The 17,371-nt window shown below is 41.0% G+C and overlaps 1 protein-coding gene across 3 annotated transcripts in view; it reads right to left on the bottom strand.

The window, feature by feature from the left end:
* Window positions 1–17,371, bottom strand: part of LOC128657264 (gastrula zinc finger protein XlCGF26.1-like) — a 123,736-nt gene that overhangs the window by 45,348 nt on the left and 61,017 nt on the right. For 2 of the 3 annotated variants that reach the window (XM_053711543.1, XM_053711542.1), the window contains 2 exons: window positions 15,404–15,535; window positions 15,028–15,154 (listed from right to left, as the gene is read on the bottom strand). In XM_053711543.1, the coding sequence (XP_053567518.1) occupies window positions 15,028–15,154; window positions 15,404–15,454 (178 nt within the window). In that variant the 5' untranslated portion in view covers window positions 15,455–15,535. Of the gene's footprint in view, window positions 1–15,027; window positions 15,155–15,403; window positions 16,004–17,371 lie in introns of those variants that run through there. The other variant, XM_053711544.1, reaches the window with a different exon arrangement.

Below are 17,371 nucleotides of genomic sequence, written 5' to 3'. Positions count from 1 at the left end.
CAGCGAATTATCTTTGATACTTCTATCATTGCTAGGGAGCTTCTTGTCCCTCCCTGATGGTTGATGTAAGCTACAGTCGTGATGTTGTCCGACTGAAACCTGATGAACCCCCGAGTCTTTAACTGGGGCCAAGCTAGAAGGGCATTGAGAACTGCTCTCAATTCCAGAATGTTTATTGGCAGGAGACTTTCCTCCTGACTCCATTGTCCCTGAGCCTTCAGAGAATTCCAGACAGCGCCCCAACCTAGAAGGCTGGCGTCTGTTGTTACAATTGTCCAGTCCGGCCTGCTGAACGGCATCCCCCTGGACAGATGTGGCCGAGAAAGCCACCATAGAAGAGAGTTTCTGGTCTCTTGATCCAGATTCAGAGTGGGGGACAAATCTGAGTAATCCCCATTCCACTGACTCAGCATGCACAATTGCAGCGGTCTGAGATGTAGACGTGCAAAGGGTACTATGTCCATTGCTGCTACCATTAAGCCGATCACCTCCATGCATTGAGCTACTGACGGGAGTTGAATGGAATGAAGGACACGGCATGCATTTAGAAGCTTTGTTAATCTGTCTTCTGTCAGATAAATCTTCATTTCTACAGAATCTATAAGAGTCCCCAAGAATGGAACTCTTGTGAGAGGCAAGAGAGAACTCTTCTTTTCGTTCACTTTCCATCCATGCGACCTTAGAAATGCCAGAACTGACTCTGTATGAGACTTGGCAGTTTGAAAGCTTGAAGCTTGTATCAGAATGTCGTCTAGGTACGGAGCTACCGAAATTCCTCGCGGTCTCAGAACCGCTAGAAGGGCACCCAGAACCTTTGTGAAGATTCTTGGAGCCGTAGCCAATCCGAATGGAAGGGCTACAAACTGGTAATGCCTGTCTAAGAAGGCAAACCTTAGATACCGGTAATGATCTTTGTGAATCGGTATGTGAAGGTAAGCATCCTTTAAATCCACTGTGGTCATGTACTGACCCTTTTGGATCATGGGTAAGATTGTCCGAATAGTTTCCATTTTGAACGATGGAACTCTTAGGAATTTGTTTAGGATCTTTAAATCCAAGATTGGCCTGAAAGTTCCCTCTTTTTTGGGAACCACAAACAGGTTTGAGTAAAACCCTTGTCCCTGTTCCGACCGCGGAACCGGATGGATCACTCCCATTAATAATAGATCTTGTACACAGCGTAGAAACGCGTCTTTCTTTATTTGGTTTGTTGACAACCTTGACAGATGAAATCTCCCTCTTGGAGGAGATAATTTGAAGTCTAGAAGGTATCCCTGAGATATGATCTCTAGCGCCCAGGGATCCTGGACATCTCTTGCCCAAGCCTGGGCGAAGAGAGAGAGTCTGCCCCCCACTAGATCCGGTCCCGGATCGGGGGCCCTCGGTTCATGCTGTCTTAGGGGCAGCAGCAGGTTTTCTGGCCTGCTTGCCCTTATTCCAGGACTGGTTAGGTTTCCAGCCTTGTCTGTAACGAGCAACAGCTCCTTCCTGTTTTGGTGCAGTGGAAGTTGATGCTGCACCTGCTTTGAAATTCCGAAAGGGACGAAAATTAGACTGTCTAGCCTTAGATTTGGCTTTGTCTTGAGGTAGAGCGTGGCCCTTACCTCCTGTAATGTCAGCGATAATTTCTTTCAAACCGGGCCCAAATAAAGTTTGCCCCTTGAAAGGTATATTAAGTAGTTTGGACTTAGAAGTTACATCAGCCGACCAGGATTTTAGCCACAGCGCCCTACGTGCCTGAATGGCGAATCCTGAATTCTTAGCCGTAAGTTTGGTTAAATGTACTACGGCCTCCGAAATAAATGAATTAGCTAGTTTAAGGACTCTAAGCCTGTCCGTAATGTCGTCCAGCGTAGCGGAACTAAGGTTCTCTTCCAGAGACTCAATCCAAAAAGCTGCCGCAGCCGTAATCGGCGCGATGCACGCAAGGGGTTGCAATATAAAACCTTGTTGAACAAACATTTTCTTAAGGTAACCCTCTAATTTTTTATCCATAGGATCTGAAAAAGCACAGCTATCCTCCACCGGGATAGTGGTGCGCTTAGCTAAAGTAGAAACTGCTCCCTCCACCTTAGGGACCGTTTGCCATAAGTCCCGTGTGGTGGCGTCTATTGGAAACATCTTTCTAAATATTGGAGGGGGTGAGAACGGCACACCGGGTCTATCCCACTCCTTAGTAACAATTTCAGTTAATCTCTTAGGTATAGGAAAAACGTCAGTACTCGCCGGTACCGCAAAGTATTTATCCAACCTACACATTTTCTCTGGTATTGCAACAGTGTTACAATCGTTAAGAGCCGCTAAGACCTCCCCTAGTAATACACGGAGGTTTTCCAATTTAAATTTAAAATTTGAAATATCTGAATCCAATCTGCTTGGATCAGAACCGTCACCTACAGAATGAAGCTCTCCGTCCTCATGCTCTGCAAGCTGTGACGCAGTATCAGACATGGCCCTAGAATTATCAGCGCACTCTGTTCTCACCCCAGAGTGATCACGCTTGCCTCTTAGTTCTGGTAACTTAGCCAAAACTTCAGTCATAACAGTAGCCATATCTTGTAATGTTATCTGTAATGGCTGCCCAGATGTACTAGGCGCCATAATATCACGCACCTCCCGGGCGGGAGACGCAGGTACTGACACGTGAGGCGAGTTAGACGGCATAACTCTCCCCTCGCTGTTTGGTGAAATTTGTTCAATTTGTACAGATTGGCTTTTATTTAAAGTAGCATCAATACAGTTAGTACATAAATTTCTATTGGGCTCCACCTTGGCATTGGAACAAATGACACAGGTATCTTCCTCTGAATCAGACATGTTTAACACACTAGCAAAAAACATGCAACTTGGTTACAATCTTATTTAACAAAAACGTACTGTGCCTCAAAGAAGCACTAAACGATTAAATGACAGTTGAAATAATGAACTGAAAAACAGTTATAGCATCACTCTTTAAAAACAACACAACTTGTTAGCAAAGGTTTGTTCCCATTAGTAAAGTAACACTAATTAAATTTTAAACATAAAAATCACAGAGTAACGTTTTAAAACAGTCACTACATAAGTCTCACAGCTCTGCTGAGAGAATCTACCTCCCTTCAAAGAAGTTTGAAGACCCCTGAGTTCTGTTAGAGATGAACCGGATCATGCAGAAAATACAAGAGTAACTGACTGGAAATTTTTGATGCGTAGCAAAGAGCGCCAAAAACGGCCCCTCCCCCTCACACACAGCAGTGAGAGAGAAACGAAACTGTCATAAACAAACAAGCAAACTGCCAAGTGGAAAAATAATGCCCAAATATTTATTCACTCAGTACCTCAGAAATGCAAACGATTCTACATTCCAGCAAAAACGTTTAACATGAATTAAATACCTATTAAAAGGTTTAATGTACTTTTACAGAGTAATTCCGGTGAAATACCATCCCCAGAATACTGAAGTGTAGAGTATACATACATGTCATTATAACGGTATGGCAGGATTTTCTCATCAATTCCATTCAGAAAATAAAAACTGCTACATACCTCAATGCAGATTCAACTGCCCGCTGTCCCCTGATCTGAAGCTTTTACCTCCCTCAGATGGCCGAGAAACAGCAATATGATCTTAACTACTCCGGTTAAAATCATAAGAAAAAACTCTGGTAGATTCTTCTTCAAACTCTGCCAGAGAAGTAATAACACGCTCCGGTGCTATTGTAAAATAACAAACTTTTGATTGAAGTTATAAAAACTAAGTATAATCACCATAGTCCTCTCACACCTCCTATCTAGTCTTTGGGTGCAAGAGAATGACTGGAGGTGACGTAGAGGGGAGGAGCTATATAGCAACTCTGCTGGGTGAATCCTCTTGCACTTCCTGTAGGGGAGCAGATAATATCCCAGAAGTAATGATGACCCGTGGACTGATCACACATAACAGAAGAAAAAAGCCCTAATTTAAAAAAAAAAGTGTAACCCAAATAGGTACTCACCGGTCCTGAAGTCTGGCAGAGAAGGTCTTCTTCCAGGCGGTGACATCTTCATCCAGCGCGGGGAACTCTTCTATCTTTTTCCAGGACAAAGGCGGCACAGAGCGGATGTGAAGAGTAACAGGACCGGCCATCCAGCATGGAGGATCCTCTTCGTACGATCGTCGCTGCACACTGAAGATTGAATGCAAGGTACCCCTTTTATATTGGGGTACCGTTGCATTCCTATTGGCTGAAAAAAATTCAAATCAGCCAATAGGATGAAAGCTGCTTAAATACTATTGGCTGATTTGAACAGCAACGGTACCCCAATCTAAAAGGGGTACCTTGCATTCAATCTTCAGTATGCGGTAGGCGATCGTACGAAGAGGATCCTCTATGCGGATGGCTCCGCGGTTGCCGATCCTGTTCCGCGGTCACCTCTGCTCCGCCTTCATTCCTGGATGAAGATAGAAGAGGTCCCCATGCTGGATGAAGATGTCGCCGCCTGAAAGAAGTAGACTTTCTCTGCCGGACTTCAGGAATGGCGAGTGCCTATTTGGGGGTTAGAATTTTTTAATTGGCGAAAAAGAGCTGAATGCCCTTTTAAAGGGCAATTCCCATACAAATGCCCCTTTAGGGGCAATGGGTAGCTTAGGTTTTTTAGACTTAGGTGTTTTATTTTGGGGGGTTGGTTGGATGGGGGAGGTTTACTTTTAGGTGGGACTTTGTAATTATTTTAGGTAAAAGAGCTGTTTAACTTAGGGCAATGCCCTACATAAAGTGCTTTTAAGGGCTGTTGGTAGTTTATTGATAAATTAGGGGTTGCTTTTATTTTGGGGTAACTTTTTTGTTTTAATAGGGCTATTAGATTAGGTCTAATTTTTATTCTTTTTGATAATTGAATTTATTATTTTTGTAATTTTAATTTTTTTTTATTTTTCGTAATGTTAGTGTTTTTTTGTTGTTTTTTTTAGTAATGTTAGATTTTTATTATTTTTTTCGTAGTGTTAGGTTTTTTTTAATCTTGTAATTTAGTTTTTTTTATTTTTCGTTTTTTTCTTAATATAGTAATGTTAGGTTAATTTATAGTTTAAAGTGAATGTAAATTTTGATGCTAAAGTGCCCGGTTTTTAAAAATTTGATTAAAAACAGGGGCACTTTAATTCATCAAAATTTACATTTCACTTGTGTTGTGAAAAAATACTTACCATTTAATCTTGACAGCCGCTCCAGCTCCTCTGCCCGTCTTAAAGCCTCTTCCTGGGTCTAAAATGATGAATCTGGCTTCCTCCAATCACGGCGTTGAATCAAACACCGATTCTCCCGGAGGGGAGAAGCCGTGATTGGAGGATGACCGATCCATCATTTCTGACGTCAGAAATGGCTTGCGACGACCGTAGGAAGCTGGAGCGGCTGTCAAGTTTAAAAGGTAAGTATTTTTTCACAACACAAGTGAACTGTACATTTTGATGAATTAAAGTGCCTGTTTTTAATCGAATTTTTAAAAACCGGGCACTTTAGCATCAAAATTTACATTCACTTTAACCTTAGTTTTTTATTTTTTATTTCACAGGTAAGTTATTTATTTACTTTAAGATAGTTATATTGTAAATTTAATTTAAAGTATAGGGAATAGTTAGGTTTAGGGGTTAATAGTTTAATTTAGTGTGTTGCGATGTAGGGGACGGTGGTTTAGGGGTTAATAGGTTTATTATAGTAGTAGCGATGTGGGGAGCAGGCGGTTTAGGGGTTAATAGGTTTATTTTCTTAGTGGTGATGTGGGGCGGCGGTTTAGGGGTTAATGTGTTTATTTTATTAGTAGCGATGTGGGGGCCGGCGGTTTAGGGGTATTTAGATTAGGGGGTTATGTTAGGGAATATTGACAAAAAGGTAAATATTACACATATAAGCAGATAATAAGGTCTCTGTTTCTATGGCTATCACTTGCAGCTTACAATGACATGAGACCCTGCACTGGAAATAAGGGTCACCTGCCCCTATGAGTGGTGACTATAGCCAGATACTGAGCCCCACTAGTATCTGGTTCCTGCACCCAGAAGGACCTATGACTTTGGGCACTCACTGTGTGTTATGACATCACACACACATGTATGACAGGATCACTATGGGCAGTAGCACAGAGTGTGATGTATAAAAGGTGGTGGGACCTCAGCTAGATGAGCAAGCAGGGAGCAGTGCAAGAGAAGGGTACACAGAGCTGTATATCTCATGAATGATTTTATTAAAGGGACAGTCTAGTCCAAAATAAACTTTCATGATTCAGATAGGGCATGTAATTTTAAACAATTTTCCAATTTACTTTTATCACCAATTTTGCTTTGTTCTCTTGGTATTCTTAGTTGAAAGCTTAACCTAGGAGGTTCATATGTGTCAGGGTTTATTGAAACTTTTAATCTCCTGCAAGCAGAAATTGGTAGAATTGAGTATGAGGACCACAACTGCAGCAATATTTGTGTAGGGAAGTGTAAGCCTGATATAAAAGAAAAACGTATGGCAGCAGGGTTATTTTATCATGCAATACACATCCCTTTAATATGTGGCTGAAAGGTAAATAACTGCGATTTGTGGCGTTTAAGCTCTACACAGCATTTAACCTATCTGCCTTAGAAGATACTTAATACTGATTCTAGGCGTTAATTGTAAGTGTTGTTGACTAAAATTAAGGTAGAAGTGATACCTGAGCAAAATTAGTAGTAGTTATCTGAAGAAATGCATATATGAAGACACTTAGCAATGTAATGAGGTGAGCAGTGAATCTTAATAAAGTAAAGAATTGTAGTAAGACCGGCTTGTAATAATTGTGCACAGATTCATAGGAGCAGAGCAGTATAATCTTACCGCTTAGGAGTTAAGGAGTTGGATGCGGTTAGTATGTCAGTTGTACGCAAAGAGTTGAACACAGGAGTTTGTGGCTGAGGCTTCAGAGTAGTTTTGTGGTAGGCGCGCGCGCTCCGTTGGCGTGTGACGTCACCGCAAGATCCGGTACTGTTAGAATTGGAGGTGTGCTCTAGGCAGAAGTCTCCCAAGTATCGAGTCACTTGCAGGCAAGAATATTGAAGCAGTGAGTGCTTTCTATTGAGGAAATTTATAGGAGTACTGCATGAAGTATGAATGTGGCAAACGTAACAAGAGGTAACCATGACAGGACCCCCCCTTTAAGGATCATCTCCGAGGATCAGGCGAAGGTCGGTCTGGATGTCTACAATGAAAACGGTTAACCAACCGAGGAGCGGACAGGTTAGCAGCCGGTTCCCAGGAATCCTCAGAGTCTGGATAACCCTTCCAGTGAACCAAATACTGAAGATGTCCCCTGAAGCGTCGGGAATCCAAGATGTCTTGAACCTCGTATTCCATTGAACCATCAGGAACGAGAGGTGCAATAGGCACAGCTGGGGAATGATGTCTGAGGGATCTGTATGGCTTGAGTAATGAGACATGGAACGTGGGATGACACTTCATCGTGGTAGGTAGAGACAAAGTGACAGCGTTGGAGTTCACCACCTTTACAATGGGAAAAGGTCCAATATAAACAGAGGTCAGTTTCTTAGAAGGGACTGAAAGATGCAAATTACGGGTGGACAACCAGACGTAGTCACCCACAGCGTAGGAAGGGGATGGCAACCTCTTCTTGTCATAGTGAAGTTTGCAACGATGTTTCGCAGAGTCAATATTGTCTTTAACCAGGGTAAAGGTGTCAGATATAGTGTTTAGCAACCCATTAATCACTGGGGAATGAGTTTGAGATGAGGAATCCCATTCGAAAGTAGGGTGAAAACCATAGATAATATAAAACGGAGTGAACTTGGTGGAGGAATGTTCGCTATTATTGAAGGCAAATTCGGCGTAAGGAAGAAGTCTGGCCCAATCATCCTGTCTAGCTGATACAAAGCATCGTAAGTACTGTTCCAACCATTGGTTTGTTCTCTCAGTCTGTCCATTGGTCTGGGGATGAAAAGAGGTACTGAGCCTTCTAGTGATATTAAGAGAGCGGCAGAGAAGACTCCAGAATTTACTCGTGAATTGACTACCCCTATCTGAAGTTATGGAGTTTGGAAGTCCATGTAATTTGAAAATGTGTGTGAACATCAATGTGGCAGTTTCCGCAGCAGTAGGTAGTTTGTGATATGGAACGAAGTGTGCCATCTTGCTGAATAAATCCACAACAACCAGTATAGTGTTCTGTTTGTGTGAGAGAGGCAGCTCCACTATAAAATCCAAGGCAATATGAGTCCAAGGTCGATGGGGTGTTGGTAGTGGGAGGAGATATCCAGTTGGAGCGAACTTCCCAGTTTTAGTAGTAGTACAAATCTTGCAAGTTTGGACATAGTCAGTGGTATCAGAATGTAATGTAGGCCACCAAAAAAATCTCTTGACTAGCTCTTGAGTTTTATGTATCCCCAAGTGTCCGACAAGTTGAGAATCGTGTAGAGTATTTAGGACAAGTGTCCTTAGTGGAGGAGGTACATAAACTTGTTGTTGAAAGTAATATAGACCATCCTGATGTTGGTTCAGGCTTTGGAGAGGTTTTTGTGTGTCTGACTGTTGTTCTGTCCTGAAGAGGTCGATCTGTTCAGTAGTTAATGCCAAAAACCTATCTGCTGGAATCAAAGATGATTCAGTAGGAGGTATTTGGGGTTCTTCTAACTGTCTGGACAGAGCATCAGCCTTTTTATTCTTGTAAGCTGGGCGATAGGTGATGAGATAGTTAAACCTGGATAGGAAGAGATTCCAGCGCACTTGACGAGAGCTGAGAGTACGGTTTGTCTTCAGGTATTCAAGGTTTTTGTGATCGGTATAGATAAGTATTGGTATAGGAGTTCCTTCCAGTAGATGTCTCCAATGTTCCAAAGAAGCTTTAATAGCTAATAGTTCCTTGTCACCTATTGGATAGTTGATCTCTGCTGGATTTAAAAGACGAGAGAAATAAGCAACAGGATGTAATGGTTCCTTGGTAGTGATCCTCTGAGAGAGGATTGCCCCTAAAGCGAAGTTGGAAGCATCAACCTCCAGTATGTACTGAAGAGATGGATTTGGATAACTAAGAATTGGGGCAGTAGTGAAGGCAGTTTTGAGGTAGTCGAAGACAGCCTGTAGCTGGTCATTCCAATGGAATTTATAAGTAGTCTTAGTTAGATTTGTTAGGGGTCTGGAGAGGTTAGCGAAATTCTTGATGAATTTCCTGTAAAAATTTGCGAACCCCATAAACCTCTGGATGTCCTTTTTACATTTAGGAACAGGCCAATCTTGTACTGCTGCTATTTTATCAGACTCCATCTCAATGCCTTTGGGGGTTATGGTGTAACCCAGGAATTTAATCTCTTGAGTGTGGAAAGTACATTTTTCGAGTTTGACATATAATGAGTGATCTCGTAGACGAGTCAAGACCAGGGTAACATGTTTTATATGTTCCTGAAGGTCTGAGGAGTATATGAGGATGTCGTCTAAGTAAATGACCATAAACAAATCTAGGTAATCTTTGAAGATATCGTTTATGAAATACTGAAAGGTTGCAGGAGCGTTACATAAGCCGAAAGGCATAACTGTGTATTCAAACAAGCCATATCTTGTTCTGAAAGCTGTCAACCATTCATGGCCTTGTTTAATGCGTACTAAATTATAGGCTCCTCTGAGGTCCAATTTAGTGTAATACATGGCACCCCTTAGTCTGTCAATTAATTGAGGTATGAGAGGTAGAGGATACCGGTTTTTTATAGTGCGTTTATTTAGTTCCCTATAGTCTATGATGGGTCTTAATGACTGATCTTTGTTTCTTACAAAGAAAATCCCGGCACCAGCAGGGGAAGTGGAGTGGCGAATAAAGCCCTTCTGGAGATTTTCCTTCAAGTAAGATCTTAGGTGTTCTAGTTCGGGTTCAGATAATGGGAAAACATGTCCATAAGGGATGTCAGCGCCAGGATGTAGTTCAATTGGACAGTCATAGATCCTATGAGGAGGTAGATGATTTGACTCTTTCTTATCAAAAACATCAGAGAAGGAGGCGTATTCGATGGGAATTTGGTTAGAAATATCCAGGAGTAGTTGTTCCTGATGGAGACAGGTATTTGTACAATATTGAGAAGAAAAATTGACATGTGAAGTGGACCAAGTTATGGTAGGATCATGTTGTTTAAACCATGTAATGCCAAAAATGATAGGAAACATAGGAGATGGTATTACATCGAAGGTGAGAAATTCAGTGTGTAAGGACTGTGTAGTAATGCGGAGAGGTATTGTGTGATATTTTATAGGGCCTGAGGTAATCTCATTGCCATCAACAAAACGGAGGAGACTGGGTGTGTTTTTTGTTATAAGTGGTATTTTATTATACACTGCAAACTGGTGATCGATATAGTTGTGACTTGCTCCGGAATCTAGAATAGCTTCAGACTGGAGTCTGTGGTGTTCCCACTGTAAGAGAATAGGGAGGGTGCAATGGTTAGAGCGGTGTTGTTTAGAAGATAAACAGATATGTGTGGCTCTTTGCTTACCCTTCCTGCGTAGGAGTTGTGCACAGTCCTTCACTGCATGATCTAAACCGCCACAGTACATGCAGAGTTCCAAGGTTTTCCTTCGCAACTTTTCCTGTGGTGTAAGAGGTCCACGGATGAATCCTATTTCCATAGGAGTCTCTGCAGCCCTAGATGGTGGCTTTTGTGAAGGAATCTTGGGTGCAAGTGGTGATGGAAATTTTGCAATGGTTTCATGATGTATCTTTTCTGTACGTCTCTCCCTGATACGTCTATCTAGAGTTATGCAACTATCTATGAGTTTGTCTAAGGATTCAGGAAGTGGTTGTCTGGCTAGTTCATCCTTGAGGGATTCGGAAAGACCAAGCCGGAACTGATTTCTCAAGGAGAGATCATTCCATTGAGTATCAGCTGACCACTTCTTGAATTCTGCAATATAGTCTTCCACTGGCCTTTTATTCTGGCGCAGGGATCTCATTGCAGTCTCAGCAGATAACTGCTTGTAGGGGTCATCATACAGCTGGCCCATTGCTTTGAAGAATTGATCCAATGAGTACAAAATGGGATCATTAATCTCAAAAAAGAGGTTTGCCCAGATGCGCGGCTCTCCGCGCAGGTATGAAATTGTAGTGAGCACCTTTAAGTGGTCATTTGTATAAGTTTTTGATTTTAACTGAAAATAGAGAAAACAAGAGTTTCTAAACTCCCTGAACTCACTTCTTATACCACTAAAAGGTTGTGGTGGGTTTGGCTGTGGTTCACAAGTAGTGTGAAGTGTTTTCAAACTGTCAAATTTCTCATCTATATATAGCTTTAATGTTTTGTTTTCAGTTTGCAAAGCAGTAAGGCCTTTAGAAAGATTATCAACTGTTTTTGTGAGTGTATCTATATGGGCTACTAGGGCTGCTGGGTCCATTTCAAGGCTTCAATATTATTGTCAGGGTTTATTGAAACTTTTAATCTCCTGCAAGCAGAAATTGGTAGAATTGAGTATGAGGACCACAACTGCAGCAATATTTGTGTAGGGAAGTGTAAGCCTGATATAAAAGAAAAACGTATGGCAGCAGGGTTATTTTATCATGCAATACACATCCCTTTAATATGTGTCTGAAAGGAAAATAACTGCGATTTGTGGCGTTTAAGCTCTACACAGCATTTAACCTATCTGCCTTAGAAGATACTTAATACTGATTCTAGGCGTTAATTGTAAGTGTTGTTGACTAAAATTAAGGTAGAAGTGATACCTGAGCAAAATTAGTAGTAGTTATCTGAAGAAATGCATATATGAAGACACTTAGCAATGTAATGAGGTGAGCAGTGAATCTTAATAAAGTAAAGAATTGTAGTAAGACCGGCTTGTAATAATTGTGCACAGATTCATAGGAGCAGAGCAGTATAATCTTACCGCTTAGGAGTTAAGGAGTTGGATGCGGTTAGTATGTCAGTTGTACGCAAAGAGTTGAACACAGGAGTTTGTGGCTGAGGCTTCAGAGTAGTTTTGCGGTAGGCGCGTGCGCTCCGTTGGCGTGTGACGTCACCGCAAGATCCGGTACTGTTAGAATTGGAGGTGTGGGGGAACTTCCGGGCAGCGGCCATGTTCAGTCGCATAGCTGTGTGCTGCTACAGCTTTTCTTTGATAATCTTCAAAACCTGCCTCTCTACAGAACAATCCATATAACTACTCTTAAGCAGTGTTTTCTACTTTAGAAGCTGCATCTTTTCATATTAATAACTATTGGAATAGCTGCTGGCATCAGCGCCTGGAGCCGTTATAAGACCTCGGCATTTTCACTATACCCCCCGGCGGGAAGCCTTTGGCCCTGTCGTTAGGATGCACTAAGTGTGCAATACTAAAAATATTCCATTTACTCTGCCTGCCTAAAGATTTGTGCAAAGGATCATGGAGTGCGCTACTGATTTCCTAAGAGAGCTACATCGTATTCTAACAAACCACCATACTGCTTTGGAGGACTTCTTATATGCAGCAGTGAAGCCTACGGCTAATCAAGTGCCATGTGCAGTAACCCACAGTGAGCCCGTTTTACCGGAACACCGGACCGCTGGTATGCTAGGACCTCAGCCCTCTGCTTTCGCACAGAATAGTAACAAGAAGCCAACTGAACCCAGCATAATGTTACCCACATTGGCAGAGAGGAAAACAGCCGATGGGCACACTGGAGCCTGTGTGAGATCTGTTGCAATGCCGCAGATTTGCTATGGGACTGTTGCGGTTAATCAAGCCCTTTCACTAAGCCGACCAGCTGAACTGTGTTCTACTAAAGGATCCCCGATTGCACGCTATCCTCAGGAGCAAACTGAGACAGGGCTACGGAGGATCTCAACTTCAAGCTTGTCTCTCCCTAGAGAACTGTCGCGCTTTCAATGGCTGACAAGTATCGCATTGTCCGATCTGGGAGACTTTGTGAACTATGTGCCTGTGTGGGATCCTGGAGGTCCAACTCAGGTAATCCTGAGTCACTGTGACAAGATTCAATGGTGGACTGTCCTGTGATGTTGCTCAGGTTCTTATGGTCTCCTTCAGACAGTTAAGTTCAGTAATATACTAGGAACCCAGCATATATTGCGTGTGTTAAACCCACTATCCACAATGTTATATATCTTTTACGTGTTTCCACTGTTGTAACCTCTTGGCATTATGTATTTTTATATTGTGCATATAACCGTTTACAAGCAATTTGACCTGGCAATATCTAGCAACATCCGCTCATTGCGCTGTCATATCTTGTTAGATTCTATTGTTTACGAGAGGCGCCAAATTTAGCAATAGAATGGGAACTTGTCATATAGGTATTAAACCCTATAAACACTATGCTCTGTACTGTCTGTCTGACACCGTTGCAGTTTTAAGTTGTCAATGTACATCTCTCTCATACCTGTCATAACTTAAGGTTCACTTGCTTAGAATTTATATATAAGTCCCCTGAACTGCTTATGAATTCATTAATGCTTATTAAAATATAATCTGGTCCCATATCTTACATGCTTTTCCAGTCACCAATTCTCTCTCTGCCCTTAGAAAGCATATCTGCTCACCTTGTCATTTATACCCTGACATACATTGCAGCCTTTAATCCCTACTCATACCTCTAATGGTTTGATGCATCTTGTTGAGGGGGTATTTTGCTGCCAGCGGCCGGGGCGGCGAGATGTCTATTCCCTTACTACTTTAATTTTTTACTTTAATTTATACCTGTCTCTTATAGAGATAATGGCTAATAGTTGGTTGCAATGTAGGTATTCTGTTTTAACTAGGAGACTGAATACCTTCTTTATAATATGATTTAGTGGGGCCTCCCTTCTTTATACTTATTTAAATCATATTTAATTTGGCCCTGGAGACGCATCCTTTGCGGCAGTTCTATCTGTTTTATTTGTTTTATCTATAATTTTCTACTAGCTCTCAACTTTTCCAATATATCTATATGGTTGTAATTTCCAAATCTCAGTGTGGTTCCATGTTCTATCTAACATATAACTGATGTACTCCGATCATCTATCAGGCAGAGTTCTACTTATGTTCTACCTATACCCTGTTAACATTATACTACCCTGTTATATTTGTATCTAGAAATTTTTTTTGTTATTGTTTCATAATACACTACCCTGTATTTCTACATAAGACTTTATTAGATATATACAAAAGAGGTTCTCATGTAGAGATCCAAAAGTGGTCTCTCTCCTGGATACAGCCCCCTATCTAGGGTTTTATGTCTATTGATGAGGTCCAAGAGTGGGCTCTTTTGTCACCTGGGAGGCAAGTGGTCAACTAAGGTATTACCTTGATATTATAAGTTTTTGCATTGTACTCTATGAAAAGTCTTGTGTTGTTGCGCAATATTGTTCTTCCATTTTCTGACACTGTATTTTGTTTTTCTGTTTATTTCATGTATGCCTTTTCCAGAACCTCAATAAAAATATTAAAAAAAAAAAAAAAAAAAAAAAAAAAAAAAAGAATTGGAGGTGTGCTCTAGGCAGAAGTCTCCCAAGTATCGAGTCACTTGCAGGCAAGAATATTGAAGCAGTGAGTGCTTCCTATTGAGGAAATTTATAGGAGTACTGCATGAAGTATGAATGTGGCAAACGTAACAAGAGGTAACCATGACAATATGCTAATTTCTTAGACCTTGAAGGCCACCTCTTTTCAGAATGCATTTTAACAGTTTTTCACCACTAGAGGGTGTTAGTTCACGTATTACATATAGATAACACTGTGCTCATGCACGTGAAGTTATCTGGGAGCTAGCACTGATTAGCTAAACTGCAAGTCTGTCAAAAGAACTGAAATAAAGGGGCAGTTTGCAGAGGCTTAGATACAAGATAATCAAATAGGTAAAAAGAGTATTAATATAACTGTGTTGGTTATGCAAAACTGGGAAATGGGTAATAAAGGGATTATCTATCTTTTAAAACAATAAAAATTGTGGTTTACTGTCCCTTTAAGTAACAAATGTCTGTAATAAACAACACACAGATTTTATACCTGTTTAACACAAACCCAGATTATGTGTCACTTATATCTGTTTCCCTCTTTGTCCCATTACCTGTAGAGTTATATAAATTATTACCTAGAGAGCTGAGGGTCTGGTAATTCTCCATCATCACATCCTTATAAAGCTCTTTTTGTTCTTCAGTTAAACAGCCCCACTCCTCCTCCGAGAAATAAACTGCAACTTCATCAAACTCCATTTGTTCCTTAAAATAAAATAAAAAAATAAAACAATAAAAACAGGATTTAACGTGTACAGTGTAAAACACACAAACTGAACTGACTGTGACAATGACCATGACCCAAAGCTCAGCCAGTGACCATTAACAGTCCATATGGTTAGTGTGCTCACTCCCCCCCTAGGGTTGTGCTGTGTGTGTGTTGTATAAAGGTTGCTCAGCACCAGATGTCACACACAGCAGCCGATAAGTGACAATATGACTAATCGTCCTCACCTCCCCAGTCAGCATGCAGATCTCTGAGGTTTGGTTCTTCTCAGTCGTCATCTTGTTGGTCACACGTTAGTCAGCCCCAATACTCCAAGAAGTAACAGGAACTCACCTTGTCACAGTAACACTGACCTACAACTAAAGAGGAGGGTGTAAATGTTACATATTAATGTACAGATCTCTTTCTACATCACACTCAGGAAAATTTGTGAGTACATATTTGATTAGCTATTGAGCCCCATTTCCCTCTTTCCTGTGTGGTAATGTCTATTTTGACAATTATAAAGTTATATGATATAAAACTGACTTGTTATACTTAAAGCTTTAAAGTGCAATAAAACAGGTTGAGATCTGTGCATTTCCTAAAAAGGCTAATTAACCCTTTAGTGACCAGACCCCTTTTCCATTTGTTGACCGTTTGGGACCAGGGCTATTTTTACATTTCTGCTGTGTTTGTGTTTAGCTGTAATTTCTTTCATGTAATTAACAAGAGTCCATGAGCTAGTGACGTATGGGATATACATTCCTACCAGGAGGGGCAAAGTTTCCCAAACCTTAAAATGCCTATAAATACACCCCTCACCACACCCACAAATCAGTTTTTTACAAACTTTGCCTCCAAGGGAGGTGGTGAAGTAAGTTTGTGCTAGATTCTACGTTGATATGCGCTCCGCAGCAAGTTGGAGCCCGGTTTTCCTCTCAGCGTGCAGTGAATGTCAGAGGGATGTGAAGAGAGTATTGCCTATTGAATGCAGTGATCTCCTTCTACGGGATCTATTTCATAAGGTTCTCTGTTATCGGTCGTAGAGATTCATCTCTTACCTCCCTTTTCAGATCGACGATATACTCTTATATTTACCATTTCCTCTACTGATTCTCGTTTCAGTACTGGTTTGGCTTTCTACAAACATGTAGATGAGTGTCCTGGGGTAAGTAAGTCTTATTTTCTGTGACACTCTAAGCTATGGTTGGGCACTTTATTTATAAAGTTCTAAATATATGTATTCAAACATTTATTTGCCTTGACTCAGAATGTTCAACTTTCCTTATTTCCAGACAGTCAGTTTCATATTTGGGATTATGCTTTAAATTATCATATTTTTTCTTACCTCAAAAATTTGACTTTTTTCCCTGTGGGCTGTTAGGCTCGCGGGGGCTGAAAATGCTTCATTTTATTGCGTCATTCTTGGCGAGGACTTTTTTGGCGCAAAAATTCTTTTCCGTTTCCGGCGTCATACGTGTCGCCGGAAGTTGCGTCATTTTTGACGTTATTTTGCGCCAAAGATGTCGGCGTTCCGGATGTGGCGTCATTTTTGGCGCCAAAAGCATTTAGGCGCCAAATAATGTGGGCGTCTTATTTGGCGCCAAAAAATATGGGCGTCGCTTTTGTCTCCACATTATTTCAGTCTCATTTTTCATTTGCTTCTGGTTGCTAGAAGCTTGATGTTTGGCATTTTTTTCCCATTCCTGAAACTGTCTTATAAGGAATTTGATCTATTTTGCTTTATATGTTGTTTTTTCTCTTACATATTGCAAGATGTCTCACGTTGCATCTGAGCCAGAAGATACTACAGGAAAACCACTGCCTGCTGGATCTACCAAAGCTAAGTGTATCTGCTGTAAACTTTTGGTAGCTATTCCTCCAGCTGTTGTTTGTAATAATTGTCATGACAAACTTGTTAAAGCAGATAATATTTCCTTTAGTGATGTACCATTGCCTGTTGCAGTTCCCTCAACATCTAAGGTGCAGAATGTTCCTGATAACATAAGAGATTTTGTTTCTGAATCCATAAAGAAGGCTTTGTCTGTTATTTCTCCTTCTAGTAAACGTAAAAAGTCTTTTAAATCTTCTCTCTCTACAGATGAATTTTTAAATGAACACCATCATTCTGATTCTTTGGACTCTTCTGGTTCAGAGGATTCTATCTCAGAGATTGATGCTGATAAATCTTCATATTTATTTAAGATGGAATT

Source organism: Bombina bombina, chromosome 4, assembly GCF_027579735.1.
Source record: "Bombina bombina isolate aBomBom1 chromosome 4, aBomBom1.pri, whole genome shotgun sequence".
Lineage (NCBI taxonomy): Eukaryota > Metazoa > Chordata > Amphibia > Anura > Bombinatoridae > Bombina > Bombina bombina.
This window is presented reverse-complemented; position numbering and strand designations above follow the sequence as displayed.